Source organism: Cebidichthys violaceus, unplaced genomic scaffold (genome assembly GCF_023349555.1).
Source record: "Cebidichthys violaceus isolate CVI_PGR_0920_01 unplaced genomic scaffold, fCebVio1.0.p SCAF_53, whole genome shotgun sequence".
Taxonomy (NCBI): Eukaryota; Metazoa; Chordata; class Actinopteri; order Perciformes; family Stichaeidae; genus Cebidichthys; species Cebidichthys violaceus.
The window spans coordinates 85,668-100,936 of NW_027176739.1; the positions used below are offsets into that span (position 1 = coordinate 85,668).

At 47.0% G+C, this 15,269-nt stretch overlaps 1 protein-coding gene across 2 annotated transcripts; it reads left to right on the forward strand.

Annotated features, from left to right (window-relative positions):
- The first annotated feature begins 586 nt into the window (after positions 1-586).
- On the forward strand, positions 587-6,952 carry LOC137888329 (scavenger receptor cysteine-rich type 1 protein M130-like). Of its 2 annotated transcripts, none has more exons than XM_068731708.1 (8): positions 587-736; positions 3,402-3,434; positions 3,560-3,841; positions 4,381-4,695; positions 4,789-5,073; positions 5,893-6,216; positions 6,310-6,591; positions 6,668-6,952. In XM_068731708.1, exons 1-8 carry the CDS (start codon positions 694-696, stop codon positions 6,706-6,708), a joined length of 1,605 nt encoding a protein of 534 aa, XP_068587809.1. In that variant the 5' UTR covers positions 587-693; the 3' UTR covers positions 6,709-6,952. The 2 variants fall into 2 exon arrangements, with proteins under 2 accessions (XP_068587809.1, XP_068587810.1); XM_068731709.1 differs by having other exon boundaries at positions 593-736; positions 3,557-3,841.
- The last annotated feature ends 8,317 nt before the right edge of the window (positions 6,953-15,269 follow it).

The following is a 15,269-nucleotide window of genomic DNA, read 5'->3' on the forward strand; positions in this document are numbered from 1 at the left end:
CCTCTGCGTTTTACTAGCTATAATTTCTTTATCTAAAACACACTTAATAACTCAGAGTTTCCTCATTTAACAGATTTAATTTGAATCTTTTCAACTCTGCTACACATATATGACCAGTTTCCCCAGGGCCCCTGAACGCACCACGTCTCTCCATAATGTGGTGATGTCATTGAACATGTTTACATAAAGTAATGCTGGACTTTAAATCCAACATGATTGTAATGTAATGTAATGTAATGTAACATTACAGAAACATACGGAGCCGTGCAGGATATTCCCGGTGTACATGAATGCAACACCTTCACCCTGTTTCCGTAGTGTCGTGGTTTTCACGTTCACCTAACTCGTGAAAAGTCCCCGGTTCGAGACTGGGCGGAAACATAGTTTGCTTTTCCCACAAGCTAAACTAAACAGATTTTTGTCAGACCAAAGTGAGAACAAGACACCAGAGTGAAGAAGTGTCTGATCCACTGGTCAGACTGGAAACATGGTGGACAGAAGAAGCTGATCATGTGATCATTCATGTGATCATTCTCTGTAAAACTAAAGCTCCACCTCTTCCTGTACGCAGATATACACCAAGGACAGCACACAGACACTCAGACGGGCAGAGAGACGGGCAGAGAGACGAACAGAGAGACGAACAGAGAGACAAACAGAGAGACAAACAGAGAGACGATCTACCTGGAAATCATGGATCACCTGTTGATGCTACTGCTGTTGCTGTGGAGCTCAGGTAGGAATTATTTAGAGATGATGTGTTTTATTACAATACTACTGTTGTATCTATAAATCAGAGAACACACACACACACACACATACACATACACATACACACACATACACACACATACAGTTGTGGTCAAAAGTTTACATACACTTGTAAAGAACATAATGTCATGGCTCTCTTGAGTTTCCAGTTATTTCTACAACTCTGATTTTTCTCTGATAGAGTGATTGGAACAGATACTTCTTTGTCACAAAAAACATTCATGAAGTTTGGTTCTTTCATGACTTTATTATGGGTTAACAGAAAAAGTGACAAAATCTGCTGGGTCAAAAATATACATACAGCAACATGAATTAGCAATTTTGGTGACTTAGAAAGTTGTGTCAATGAAATGAGCTTCATAGCATGGCCTCTTAACTTCTTGTGAGTGATTATGAGTGACTACAGCCGGTGACTTCTCTGAGGCCATTTAAATAGGGCTCATTGGATACAAACGCCCACAAACGCTACAATGGGAAAGTCAAAGGAGCTCAGCATGGATCTGAAAAAGCGAATCATTGACTTGAACAAGTCAGGAAAGTCACTTGGAGCCATTTCAAAGCAGCTGCAGGTCCCAAGAGCAACAGTGCAAACTATTGTTTGTAAGTATAAAGTGCATGGCACTGTTTTGTCACTGCCACGATCAGGAAGAAAACGCAAGCTATCATCTGCTACTGAGAGAAAATTGGTCAGGAGGGTGAAGAGTCAACCGAGAACCACCAAAAAGCAGATCTGCCAAGAATTAGAAGCTGCTGGAACACAGGTGTCAGTGTCCACAGTCAAGCGTGTTTTGCATCTCCATGGACTGAGAGGCTGCCGTGCAAGAAGGAAGCCCTTGCTCCAAAAGCGGCACCTTAAGGCTCGACTGAAGTTTGCTGCTGATCACATGGACAAAGATAAGACCTTCTGGAGGAAAGTTCTGTGGTCAGACAAAATAAAAATTGAGCTGTTTGGCCACAATGCCCAGCAATATGTTTGGAGGAGAAAAGGTGAGGCCTTTAACCCCAAGAACACCATGCCTACCGTCAAGCACGGTGGTGGTAGTATTATGCTGTGGGGCTGTTTTGCTGCCAATGGAACTGGTGCTTTACAGAGAGTAAATGGGATAATGAAGAAGGAGGATTACCTTCAAATTCTTCAAGATAACCTAAAATCATCAGCCCGAAGGTTGGGTCTTGGGCGCAGTTGGGTGTTCCGACAGGACAATGACCCCAAACACACATCAAAAGTGGTAATGGAATGGCTAAATCAGGCTAGAATTAGGGTTTTAGAATGGCCTTCCCAAAGTCCTGACTTAAATCCCATTGAGAACATGTGGACAATGCTGAAGAAACAAGTCCATGTCAGAAAGCCATCAAATTTAACTGAACTGCACCAATTCTGTCAAGAGGAGTGGTCAAAGATTCAACGAGAAGCTTGCCAGAAGCTTGTGGATGGCTACCAAAAGAGCCTAATTGAAGTGAAAATGGCCAAGGGACATGTAACCAAATATTAGCACTGCTGTATGTATATTTTTGACCCAGCAGATTTGATCACTTTTTCTGTTAACCCATAATAAAGTCATGAAAGAACCAAACTTCATGAATGTTTTTTGTGACAAAGAAGTATCTGTTCCAATCACTCTATCAGAGAAAAATCAGAGTTGTAGAAATAACGGGGAAACTCAAGAGAGCCATGACATTATGTTCTTTACAAGTGTATGTAAACTTTTGACCACAACTGTACATAAACACAAGTTTCCTCTTAGTTTATTAAACGTGATGATGTTTCCTGAACTTTGTAAAATCGTACACATTCAAGTTAAAATCCAACATTTTAATCAAATCATAAGTTATTGATTATATTTGTAGTAAGTAAATATTCATGTAGTCAATGTATATTCAGTAATGGTCTCTGTGTGCAGTGTTTTATAGTGTTGGTGGTAGAGTCCTCCATAGATTCACACTCGTGACTAACAGACAGGAAGCGATGCAGCATGTGATCAGTGAGGCTGTTTGTAATCTGATATCAGCCTCACTGTTTCCTGTTCACTCTGCTACAGACGATCAGAGCAGCATTAAGTAACTGCTAATGCTGACTCAACATTTACTGATGCTGCTTCACATTAAAACACCTCAACAAGACAATCACAATGGGGGCTTTTATTGTGAAGCACTCACAGGAAACACAATGTATTCATCACTGAGTACTGAGAGAGCATCATGACTCACTGCCTCTGATTGGCTGAACCCTTTCAAACCCTTTTAAACCTTTTTCTGTGCTGCCTGATAATAATCATTATAATATGTTGTTATTATGTCTTCTTAACTTTGGACACTTCTCTTTTTAGCCCCTCCCCTCAGGCTGCTCTGACTTCAGAGGGAAGCCCTTGTTAATAAGAATAGAAATTAACAAAATAATACATTTCTTGGTTGACATAAAGTTGCAAAAAAATATGACCCTTTAATCTCCTCTTCTGTGATTGGCTGAAACAGAAGGAGATGTCTAAAACACAGTCTTGTTTTTTAATGCAGGTTCAACTGTCTGAATATAAATGTAACAACATTACAATACATTTTTGATGAAAATTGCAAATACATTTCTACTTCTATTATATTTACTTAAAACAACAAATATGTGTCTATTTCTCCAGAACTCCAGGCTGAAGGAAATCACACTTCAACAGGTAAATAGAGAAATAAAAAAGAAATAAAGAACCAATGAAGCAGAACCAGCACTCAAGGTGTAGTTTGATATTTTATTAATTAAATTAATTTCTTTACTGACGACTCTCTTGTTTCTGTTCAGAAGCTGTCAGGTTGGTGGGAGGAGTCAGTCGCTGTGCAGGAACACTGGAGATGAAACATCATGGAGACTGGAGACCAGCACATCACTATGACTGGAGCATGAAGGAAGCAGCTGTTGTCTGTAGAGATCTGGACTGTGGCTCTGCTGTTTCTATCGGAGACAGAGAGGAGTCCTCAGATAGATCTGTGTGGTTGATCGACTCTCAATGTGTTTACTCTGGATCTGCTCTGAGGGATTGTTTAACATCCGATTCCTTTTCCTTCACCCTGGATCTCACCTGCTCAGGTAAGCCCATCAGTGACATCATCTATGACATCATCTATGACAGTAATGCATCCAGGTAGACACACACACACATGCAGCAGCTAGAATGGCAGCAGACTTATCTGGTGAGCTGCTGCTTCAGTAAATCAGGTGCTGAATGCACCAAGATATCTTTATATATGAAACCTCCATGTCTGCTGCTTCAGGAGTCCTCTGGGCCAAACACCAACCAGCCTGAAAGGACTCCTCCTTCAGCTTCACAGCTTTCTTATTCACTGGTTTCCACCAGCAGCTTCTTTGGTTTCCACCATAACAGGCACCAATGACCTACTGGACACAACTTAGAGCAGCTCAGCTCAGCCGGGGGCTCGTCAGTATCTCCACACCGTCCTTCAGTCTGGACACTCCTTCAGGAGAGAATCCAGCTCCATCTCTTCTAGATGTTAGGGATCATTTTATGAACACATTTATATTGTGGGTCACAGATCTTCTCAGAAATATAAGTCAGAATGATATTTAGTGTCTGGTGTCTTCTATTTCATCTTCTATCATCTCTCCAGACTCTGTCAGGCTGGTGAATGGGACTAGTCTGTGCTCAGGCAGACTGGAGGTGAAGTCTAACCAGTTTAACCAGTGGTGGTCCTCAGTGTGTGAAGATGACTTTGACCAGCAGGATGCAGAGGTGGTCTGTTGGGAGCTTGGCTGTGGGGCTCCTTCAGTCCTCCAGGGGGCGCTCTATGGAGAAGTGGAGGCTCCAATGTGGACCAAAGAGTTCCAGTGTGGAGGCAATGAGTCTGCTCTGCTGGACTGTAGAAGCTCAGGCTCAGATAGAAACACCTGCTCACCTGGCAAAGCTGTTGGACTCACCTGCTCAGGTAGAAGAGGAGCTGCAGCTTTGATCTGGTTCATTTCTGTTCTACTGAAACTCACTTTGTTCTTTTACTGACGACTCTCTTGTTTCTGTTCAGAACCTGTCAGGTTGGTGAGAGGAGTCAGTCGCTGTGCAGGAACACTGGAGGTGAAACATCTAGCAGACTGGAGACCAGTACTACACTCTGGCTGGACCATGAAGGAAGCAGCTGTTGCCTGTAGAAATCTGGACTGTGGCTCTGTTGTTTCTGTCAGAGAGAGAAAGGAGTACTCATGGAGAGATGTGTGGTTTATCCACTATAACTGTGTTCACTCTGGATTTACTCTGAGAGATTGTGTAACATCAGCCTCCTCTTCCTCAATCGTGGATCTCACCTGCTCAGGTAAGCCCATCAGTGACATCATGTATGTGTCAGTCTACTTCCTATGTTCTGGTCCAGTCCCTCTCTAACTACATCCAGGGAATCTGTCTCTAAAACACTCTCTGAGGTGGCTCTATCCCTTCATGAGTCTTCACCTGTCTCTTCCTTATTCGGTGTAACATTAGATTCTCCATTGTCTGCTTTCAAACGTGACTTCTTTGCATGTTTAACTCTACTGGCTCAGCACCTGGTGTTGCTGAAGTGGAGACATGTTTCTTCATCAAGTTCAAGGCACATCTTCTGAGGTGTGGGGAGATCTGTCACAAACACTGAATCCAGAAGCCACTGGTAGTCCTCTAGTTGTGCATCTTCTACATGTGATGAAAGATTCAGAAAGTCTCAGTGAATGTCAACAACAATGTTCCTCTGATCAGCATCTTACATCAGTGTGCAGCAGTAGGTCTCTGTGTTCTAAGCCCTTCTCCTCCAAGTGAGTCCAGAATACCATTCTCTGTAGAGTCCTGGTCCCTACAGAACTCTCAATCTTCAAGGCAACATCTCTCCCTTCTTTCATGTTGAACATCTTCACCACAACGCTTGCTGCTGAAGTCTACATGATAATAAAGGAAGTAGAGGAACATTCTCTCTGTTAGCACAACATGATGAACCCAGTAGCACTAATCCATCTCTGAGCTTCTGAGCTCCGTTTCATAATGCAGCTCCAAAATGCCCTACTTTGGTAAGACCACCTTCTCTGAATCATTGTTTCATGACATCTTGTTATTTAGTGTCTGGTGTCTCTTCTCTCTCTCTCTCTTTCATCTTCTATCATCTCTCCAGACTCTGTCAGGCTGGTGAATGGGACTAGTCTGTGCTCAGGCAGACTGGAGGTGAAGTCTAAGCAGCCTAACCAGTCTAATCAGCGGTGGTCCTCAGTGTGTGAAGATGACTTTGACCAGCAGGATGCAGAGGTGGTCTGTAGGGAGCTTGGCTGTGGGGCTCCTTCAGTCCTCCAGGGGGCGCTCTATGGAGAAGTGGAGGCTCCAATGTGGACCAAAGAGTTCCAGTGTGGGGGCCATGAGTCTGCTCTCCTGGACTGTAGAAGCTCAGGCTCAGATAGAAACACCTGCTCACCTGGCAAAGCTGTTGGACTCACCTGCTCAGGTAGAAGAGGAGCTGCAGCTTTGATCTGGTTCATTTTTGTTCTACTGAAACTCACTTTGTTCTTTTGCTGACGACTCTCTTGTTTCTGTTCAGAACCTGTCAGGTTGCTGAGAGGAGCCAGTCGCTGTGCAGGAACTCTGGAGATGAAACAAAGAGAATGGAGACCAGTAGATGGCTATCTCTGGATCATGAAGGAAGCAGATGTTGCCTGTAGAGAGCTGGACTGTGGCTCTGCTGTTTCTATCATACACAGAGAGAAGTCCTCAAAGAGATCTGTGTGGAGGGTCTACTCTGACTGTGTTCGGTCTGGATCTGCTCTGAGGGATTGTTTAGCATCATCTTCCTCTTCCTCCATCGTGGATCTCACCTGCTCAGGTAAGCCCATCAGTGACATCATCTATGACATCATCTCTGACAGCAATGTTTTCAGTTTGTTCCTTCCTCTTTACAGTGACAGTCAGTGGGTTTCCAGGACAACGACATCCTGTGTAGAGAGGTGGGCTTGTTTCTGGAAGCTTCAAAGCCTCCATAGACTGCTGAGCTCCACCTGAGAGGACACACCTGTCTGTCTGTCTGTCTGTCTGTCAGACCTGTGACATCACGTCCTTATTCAGGGTCCATCTTGTTCAATGGAGGGTAAATGTGAACTTTCATCATCTCTCTGTGTCTACAGACCTGCTGCTTCAACCAATCATCTCTGTGTCAAAAACAAATTTAATAAAGGATTTTGCTTAAATCATGAGTTTTTGGCTTGATTTTGCAATTAATGAAATTTCCTTTTTCATCAAGATTTTTCTTATTTTTTACCTCATGAATTTACAATATTATGTAATTAAGGATTTTGCTTATTTTTACAACTAAAGATTATTCTTATTCATAATTGTGTTTTGCTTATTTCATAAGTGTTCTTAATTTCTTAATATGTGCAAAAGATCAGTTTTCATGTGTTCACACACAGAGAGATGAAATTCATGAAGATCACTGTGATACATGTATCTCTATCATCGCTGTTCAAAGAAAACTAAACACTTTAATAAACTATGAAACTGTGAATGAGCTGAATCTAACAGACAGTTTACTGTAATAATCAGATTGTGAGTCATAACCAAAGCCTCGACATCTTCCTCTCTGGAAAATGTAAAAAGATGTTATTTCCTGTTTAGCACACTGAGATATGAATGTGACTTTTCCTTAGATATGTATTCAAAATAACAGATATATGAGGTCTCATCATTTTAAGAATTGTACAATAAGTACTCTTTATTTATATTGTTCATAATCTATTTTTTCTATTAAAACAAGATATTTGAAGTCGTCACATTGGACATGTATCATAGCCTCGTATCGGTCTGAAGGACAAAGCTTTCATGTCTTTTACAAAACAATCTCAACTCAAGGTCCCAACTTGTTCTGGAGCTTTCAACAGCACCTCACCGTCTTCATCAGCAGATGGAGTTTTCTTAGTTGTTCAAACTTCAGCACTTTAAGGACTTTTTGACCATGCTGGTATAAAAGTTGAATTTGGATCTTCATCCTTGACCTCATAATCAGCAGTTTGACTAATGTTGTGTTTCAATGAAGAACTCCCGGAGGAACACAGGACAACTTGGATCAAAAGTTATAATAAAGCGTATTTAATAAAGTCAAAAAGCGTTGTGAATAGAGAGTACAAAATTCTCAGCTGACGATTCCACAGGCTGCAGTTAAACTGTCTCTTGCTCCACCCTCGAATCCAGAACAAAGTACAAACCCAGGTACATATACACCAACAGAAACGGTGTGACTTCATCCCATTGGAGCTCTTCTTGATGATAGGATAGAGTGCGGTAGGCAGTGTCCACGCCCCCCTGGGCACGTGACGTCTTCGGTGCGTTCAAAGTAACTGGATTTTTGGAGTTTCTCTCCGCCAGTGAACGTGGTTGTACCTTCAAGTATTACACTGCATGCATTTCTTTATTAATTACATAGTTTCAAAATCATAGCGGTACACTGGTATTACACTAAATGCATTTTATCAATAGTAAGATTAATGAGCCGGGTTATAAGTTTGTTTATAAAATCCTTCAACCACAGCTCAAGGTCCACTTACTCACTTGTTTAGTAGCTTCCAACCAGTAGATGGAGTTCATACATTGTGACGACCCCTCCCTTCCACTAGGGGTCTGTGTCCCGGTCGCTGTCTATTCTGTCTTTCAGGATGTTGATCGGCAGCTGACGAGCCCCACCTGAGCTTGGTGTGGTCCCGGCTGTGAAGACCATCTGAACATGGCTGCAGGCTGACTCGAGCTAAGGTGGAGAGATGGCGGCGACATCAGCAGGATGTGAGCGAGGAAATTGTAATCGGCTAAATGTGCGACATTTAAAACAAACTCAGAGTTTCCTCGCGAGGCCAGCCGTGTGTACCTGTAGAAGACATCTTCATGACCAGAAGCTCTTCCAAGACGATGCGGTTTGATTCCCACCCAACCCGAACTAAATGTTTGGTATTTGGTTGAAATGATTAGCGACAGAATGTGGCCATAATGCAAAAACAATGATAGTTTATTAGTAATAGCATTCATACCTAAACATGAAGTGCTTCACATCAAAGAAAAGATGGAATAATATATCTTGAAGTAATTATGTCAATAAGACACTAATCTCCAAATATTATGCTGCAGCTCTACTGATGTTAAAGTAAAACAATAGATGTTTATTGTACAGATGTGTAAGTGTACAGCTGAGCATAAATAATGTTTGAATATTTCATATTCTATGTATTACTACCCCTAAAGTAAAGACAGTCAGAGTGATGCTTTCAAGGTATTTTATTGAAAACAGCTGAATTCTAAAATGCACAAAAACAAAATGCCACCAAAACATCATATATAAAACAAATGAACAGTAAATTAAATATACAGTATATATATATATACAGTAGATGGTGTATCCATAAACATATTTACAAGTGCTGAAACAATATACAATGTCTACATTCTAATTGAATAATAGTATTTATTCTCATGTAATAATCACATGTGTACTAGTTTGGTGAGTTGGTGGTCACTCCCTCTCAGCCTCATAGAAGTCAGACTGTGAGAAGTGTCTCCAGGTCTTCTCTGTCACCATGTCCTGGTCCTTGTAGAGGGAGAACACTCTGGAGGGGCAGTAGATGTTCTTCCCTGACACCCCGGGGAAGCTGCTGAGCACATGAGGGCTGCTGGGGCCCTGCTTCAGAGGCTGCTGACTGAACCTGCACGGGCGACCTGTTGGCAGCTGCACCGCTGACTCCCTCTTCTTCCTCTCCTCTGCCACCTTCCTCCACTCAGCCCCCCTCTGCTTGGCAGCCTCCAGCTCCCGCTCAAAGAATGGAGTCTCTGCAAAGTCCTCAAAGGACACGCGGGGGTCTTTGAGGCCTTCTCCTGCATAAGTCTTAAATACTTTTGTCGAGCAGTAAAAGTACTTCACTGTCGGACTCTGAACAAAAAAAAAAAAGTGAACTGAGGAACCGTCGCCAAGGTACCGGGACTTTGGCCGACCGCAGGCTAAACAGTTCCTGGTCGTCTTCTTCTTCTGCTGCTGCTGCTTCTTCAGGATCTCTGCCACAATCTTCTCCACTGTAACCCGGCTCAGAGACTCTTCGTGAGGAGGAGCCACAGGTGGGGGAGGAGCCACAGGTGGAGGGTCGAGGGTTGCAGGAGGCAGGGTTGCGACAGGCACACTGACCGCTTGGCTGCCGGTGGTCAAACTCTGCCACAGCTGCTGCGTCTCCAAGACCTTCTCCGGGCTGGTGTTGAGGGAGGAGCTGGTGATTCTTCATTTGGCCAGATGTTTCACATAACTCGAGATATGTTGGCATGTGGTCGGATGAAAAAGACTGTTGGGGTCAGTGCACGTCCCTCTGGACCATGGCAGCGTAGTCTTCATCCACCCACTTCAGCATGCGTGGAGCTCTGTGGTGCTTCACCAGAAGCCCGTCGATGGCAGCTCTCATGGCCTCTGTCCACCGGTCCTGGTCCAGGACCTGGACTATCCCTCCTGTCTTGATGGGTCCGGTGCGAGTGGCCCGAGGAGAGGAGGATATGGGCAGCGGTGCTATAGATAAATAAAATATAAATAAAGCACATGTTTATTATATTGTTTTTTGCCAAACTTCAGAGGAATCCTACGTTCTAGTACAGTTATATAGTTTGGCATATATTAGTTCTCTTTTATATTTTACAATGGTTTTTACAATTTCATGCACTAGCTTAACGATCATTGTTACTGACCAACATATTCAGATGATTGTCTGATGTCATGTGTTTTACGTGTACGGCTGGTTTTAACTGTGACGTCTGTTTGAGGGACGGTAGGTCTTTGAATGACCCGTATCATCAAAGACGGGCTCTCTGGTTCGCCCGTGGCAGACGATGGTATCAACGGCGGCTGGAACTTGGAAACTGCGTCAGACCACTGCTGGGAGGACAGGATCGGCACCGCTGCAGCTGGAGCTTCCCTCACAGAGCCGCTGGTCTCCTGAAATACAGCATCAAATACAGGGATTCAGTCAGTCTGCGCGTCGGCCTGTCGGTAACTGACAAAGACCGATTCATCTGGATTGCCTGACAGTCTGTACCCTCTCCAGCAGCGGGGGAGTGATGCTTTGTCTCCATGGCGACAGCAGCTGCCATGTCCGTCTGTGCCTTGTTCTCGTCCCAGTTGAGAAGAACGGGACGACGGCCAGGCTCCACATAGTGAAGTCCAAACCTCTCCCCCGTGTCTCTGTTGGTTATCTGCACAGTGGGACATTTTGCCTTTGCAGACAAAATGTTCAGCTCTGCTGCCAACAGGGGGTCGAACACGGCTGGCAGCTCAACACCAGGCAGCTTCAGGTCAACAAGCCTCTGAAAGTTCCAGCGCGCCACCCCTGTCATGGTCTGGGCCTGGAATAGTTCACAGGACCCCCGGTTCCCTGTCACCCACTGGGCTTGGTGGAAGTGGAAGCCCTCCTGCTGAGCAGTGCCTCTCACAGGGATCCAAAGAGGTACGGCAGCTCCCTCGCCCTTGTTGTAATTGAGCTGCAAGGTTCCACCATACCTGTAGAGGGTTCACTCCCCCACCTCAGGGTCGCTCAGGCAGCCTCTCAAGATGTGGACACGCTGAATCCTCCACACTTTTAACAGGGAGGCCTTGAAGAGGAGCAGGTCCTTAGCATCTTTTGCCAGGTAGAAGTGGTGGAGGACATCTTCTACTCTCTGCAGCAGCTCTCTGGGCTGTGGCACCTTTGTCCTGCAGTGCTCTCTTGTGCTGCTCGGTGGGATTAGCGGGAGAGATGCCGCAGAAAGTGTCACAGTTCAGTCATCCAGCCATCAGTAATTTTCCATTGATCCTGCCTCTGCCCCACTCAACCTGTCAGCCACGCCCACCTCGTCAGTTCACTCCACTCACCTGTGCACACAGCTGCCTCTCATCACATGCAATCAGCCCAGCATATAGTCACCAGCTCCACACTCACTCCTTTGCCAGATTGTTCTTTGCCATGCGAGTCTTTCCAGCGTTCTCCTGCCTGTCTTCCCGGTACCGACCTCGCCTGTCCCTGATTCCCTGCTTCATCTGCCTCCTGGTTATTCGACCTAGCCTTCCGTCCCTGACCAAGAACTTTGCCTCTCCTCTCCTGATTCCTGTTTGCCGGTTTCTAAACCGTTTGCCTGTCTGCCGGAGTCTAAGTAAAACGTTGAACTTTCTACCTCTGTCTTCTGAGTCCTTTGTACTGCAATTGGGTCCATACACCACCCGTTACAGTACAATCTGGCCAGACATGGACCCAGCAGGACCACCCTCACCACAGAATCGGTTTGAGAGGATTGAGAACGCGCTCATGCAACATCAGCAGAGAATGGAGGAGGCTGATGCATACGCCAGACGAGCTGCAGAGGCCAACGCCAACGCCTTTGCAGCCCTCTCCGCCCAGTTGCAACAGCAGATGTCCACTCGCCCTCCTGCAGTTCCAGTCCCCACACCGGAACCTCCTGCTCCAGCTCTGCCACAGCCCAGGATGATCTCCGAGCCCCGAGTGGGAACCCCTGAGCGATATGATGGAAATCCTGAACTCTGCGGTTCATTCCTGACCTCCTGCTCCTTACTCTTTAGCCTGCAGCCATACACGTTCGCCACCGAGGAAGCCAGGGTGGCGTACGTAATCAGCAACCTGACCGGCAGAGCCCTCCTCTGGGGAACAGCAGAGTGGGAGAGGCGGACTCCCGCCTGTGCATCATTCCAGGCCTTCTCTGAGGAACTACGCAAGGTGTTCGGGTTGGGCGCTTCCGGATCTGATGCCGCCCGTGATCTGCTCTCCCTGCGCCAAGGGAACCAGTCAGTGGCTGACTTCTCCATCGACTTCCGGACCAGGGCCCGTCGGAGCGACTGGAACACTGCGGCTCTGCGCGATGCTTTTCTGCATGGTCTGGCAGACTACATCAAGGATGGACTGGTTTCCTATCCTCTACCTTCCACACTTGATAAACTCATTGAACTTACTGTCCGGCTGGACCTCCGCATCCAGGCCCGGAGAAGGGAGAGGAGACAGAACACTCATGGTCGTCTCGACCCAGCCCGCTGCCCGTTAAAGAAACAGGGCTCACCAGTGAGTGAGGAAGTCCTGGTGAGTCACACGGCAGCAAAGTCTTCCTCCTCAAGCTTACGCCCCCTATTCCAAGTCAAGCTCCTCCTTCCTGGTGATGCACACACCCTGCCCACCTTTATAGACTCTGGTGCAGATGCCAACATTATGGCCGAGAGCTTAGCCATACAACTGGGACTTAAGAGGGTTCCGCTTGACACCCCAATTCCTGCCAAAGCCCTTGATGGCCATCTTCTGGGGACTGTCACTCACCAGACTTCTCCTGTCCACTTGCTACTTTCCGGTAACCACCATGAGACCATCCGGTTTCACCTCCTGTCATCTTCCAACATTCCACTGATTCTAGGCTACCCTTGGCTCCGTCGACACAGCCCCCACATCGACTGGGCCACAGGGGCCATCCTCGGTTGGAAGAACTCCTGCCACCAGGTCTGCCTTAAAGAGGCCTCCGTACCCCAGCAGACAATGCACTCCAGTTCCTGTCCTGACTTGTCCAGAGTTCCTGCCGAGTACCATGACTTCCGGGAGGTGTTCAGTAAGGCTAAGGCGACTTCATTGCCCCCTCATCGGCCTTATGACTGTTCCATTGACCTGATGCCTGGCACTTCACCTCCCAAGGGGCGTCTGTACTCCCTGTCTGGTCCTGAACGGGAGTTCATGGAGTCTTACATAAATGACTCCCTGGCTGCCGGTATTATCCGACCTTCCTCGTCTCCTGCTGGGGCAGGATTCTTCTTTGTGGAGAAGAAGGACAAGACACTGCGCCCCTGCATTGATTACCGGGGACTTAACGACATCACCGTAAAGAACCGGTACCCTCTTCCCCTCATCTCCTCAGCCTTTGAGTTACTTCAAGGGGCCATGACCTTCACCAAGCTCGACCTCCGTAATGCCTACCACCTTGTCCGCATCCGAGAGGGGGATGAATGGAAGACTGCTTTTAACACGCCCACCGGACATTATGAATATTTGGTGATGCCATTCGGCCTCACCAATGCCCCGGCAGTCTTCCAGGCCTTGGTCAACGACATCCTCAGAGACATGATCAACAAGTATGTTTTCGTCTATTTAGACGACATCCTCATTTTCTCCAAGTCCCGCGAAGAGCATATCCACCATGTCCAGACGGTCCTCCAACGCCTGCTGGAGAACTCCCTTTTCGTGAAGGCCGAAAAGTGTGAGTTTCACACACAGTCGGTGTCATTCCTGGGTTACATTGTGACCCCGGGTCACCTGGAGATGGATCCTGCCAAGGTGGACGCAGTTAGGTGTTGGCCAGTCCCTGAAACCCGTAAGAAGCTGCAGCAGTTCCTGGGCTTTGCCAATTTTTACAGGCGCTTCATCTGCAACTATAGCTCCATCGCTGCCCCTCTCACAGCCCTGACATCCTCCAAGACTTCCTTCCGATGGTCCCATCCTGCAGATACGGCCTTTCAGATCCTGAGGGACCGCTTCAGTTCTGCGCCGATCCTCCAAGTCCCCGACGCCGAACGGCAGTTCGTCGTGGAGGTGGATGCATCTGACATGGGTGTAGGGGCTGTGCTGTCCCAGCGAGCAGCCAGTGACCAGAAGCTCCACCCATGTGCCTTTTTCTCTCGGTGTCTTTCCCCAGCCGAGAGAAATTATGACATTGGTAATCGGGAGCTCCTAGCTGTTAAACTGGCCCTGGAGGAGTGGCGGCACTGGCTAGAGGGAACCAAGGAGCCCTTCCTGGTTTGGACGGACCACAAGAACCTGGAGTACATCCGAACCACGAAGAGACTCAACTCTCGACAGGCACGATGGGCCCTCTTCTTCACCAGGTTTAATTTCACCCTCTCCTACAGACCCGGCTCCCGCAACGTCAAACCTGACGCTCTGTCGCGTCAGTTCCAGAGGGAGGATGATGGCGCCAATGCTCCTGACACCATCCTTCCGTCCCCGTGTGTTGTGGCATCCCTGACTTGGGAAATTGAGGAGAGAGTGAGAGCTGCCACAGAGGGTCAGCCTGGTCCGAGTGCATGCCCTACTGGTTGCTTGTTCGTGCCTGCAGCTCTGAGGTCGGATGTACTCCAGTGGGCCCATGGTTCAAGGTTGACCTGCCATCCTGGGATCCAGAGAACCCGGGACGTCCTTCTACAACGTTTCTGGTGGCCCACGTTACAGGAGGACACCCGGGAGTATGTCAGAGCCTGCCAGACCTGCAACCAGAACAAACCATCGCGCCAAGCCCCATCCGGCCTTCTGCAGCCTCTCCCGGTGCCACATCGCCCCTGGTCCCACATTTCAGTGGACTTTGTGACAGGCCTGCCACCATCGGATGGGAAGACGGCCATCCTTACCATTGTGGACCGCTTCTCTAAGATGGCCCACTTTGTGTCCTTGCCTAAGCTCCCGTCAGCTAAAGAGACAGCCCAGCTGCTCCTCAACCATGTCTTTCGCCTTCATGGGATTCCTGTTGACGTGGTCTCGG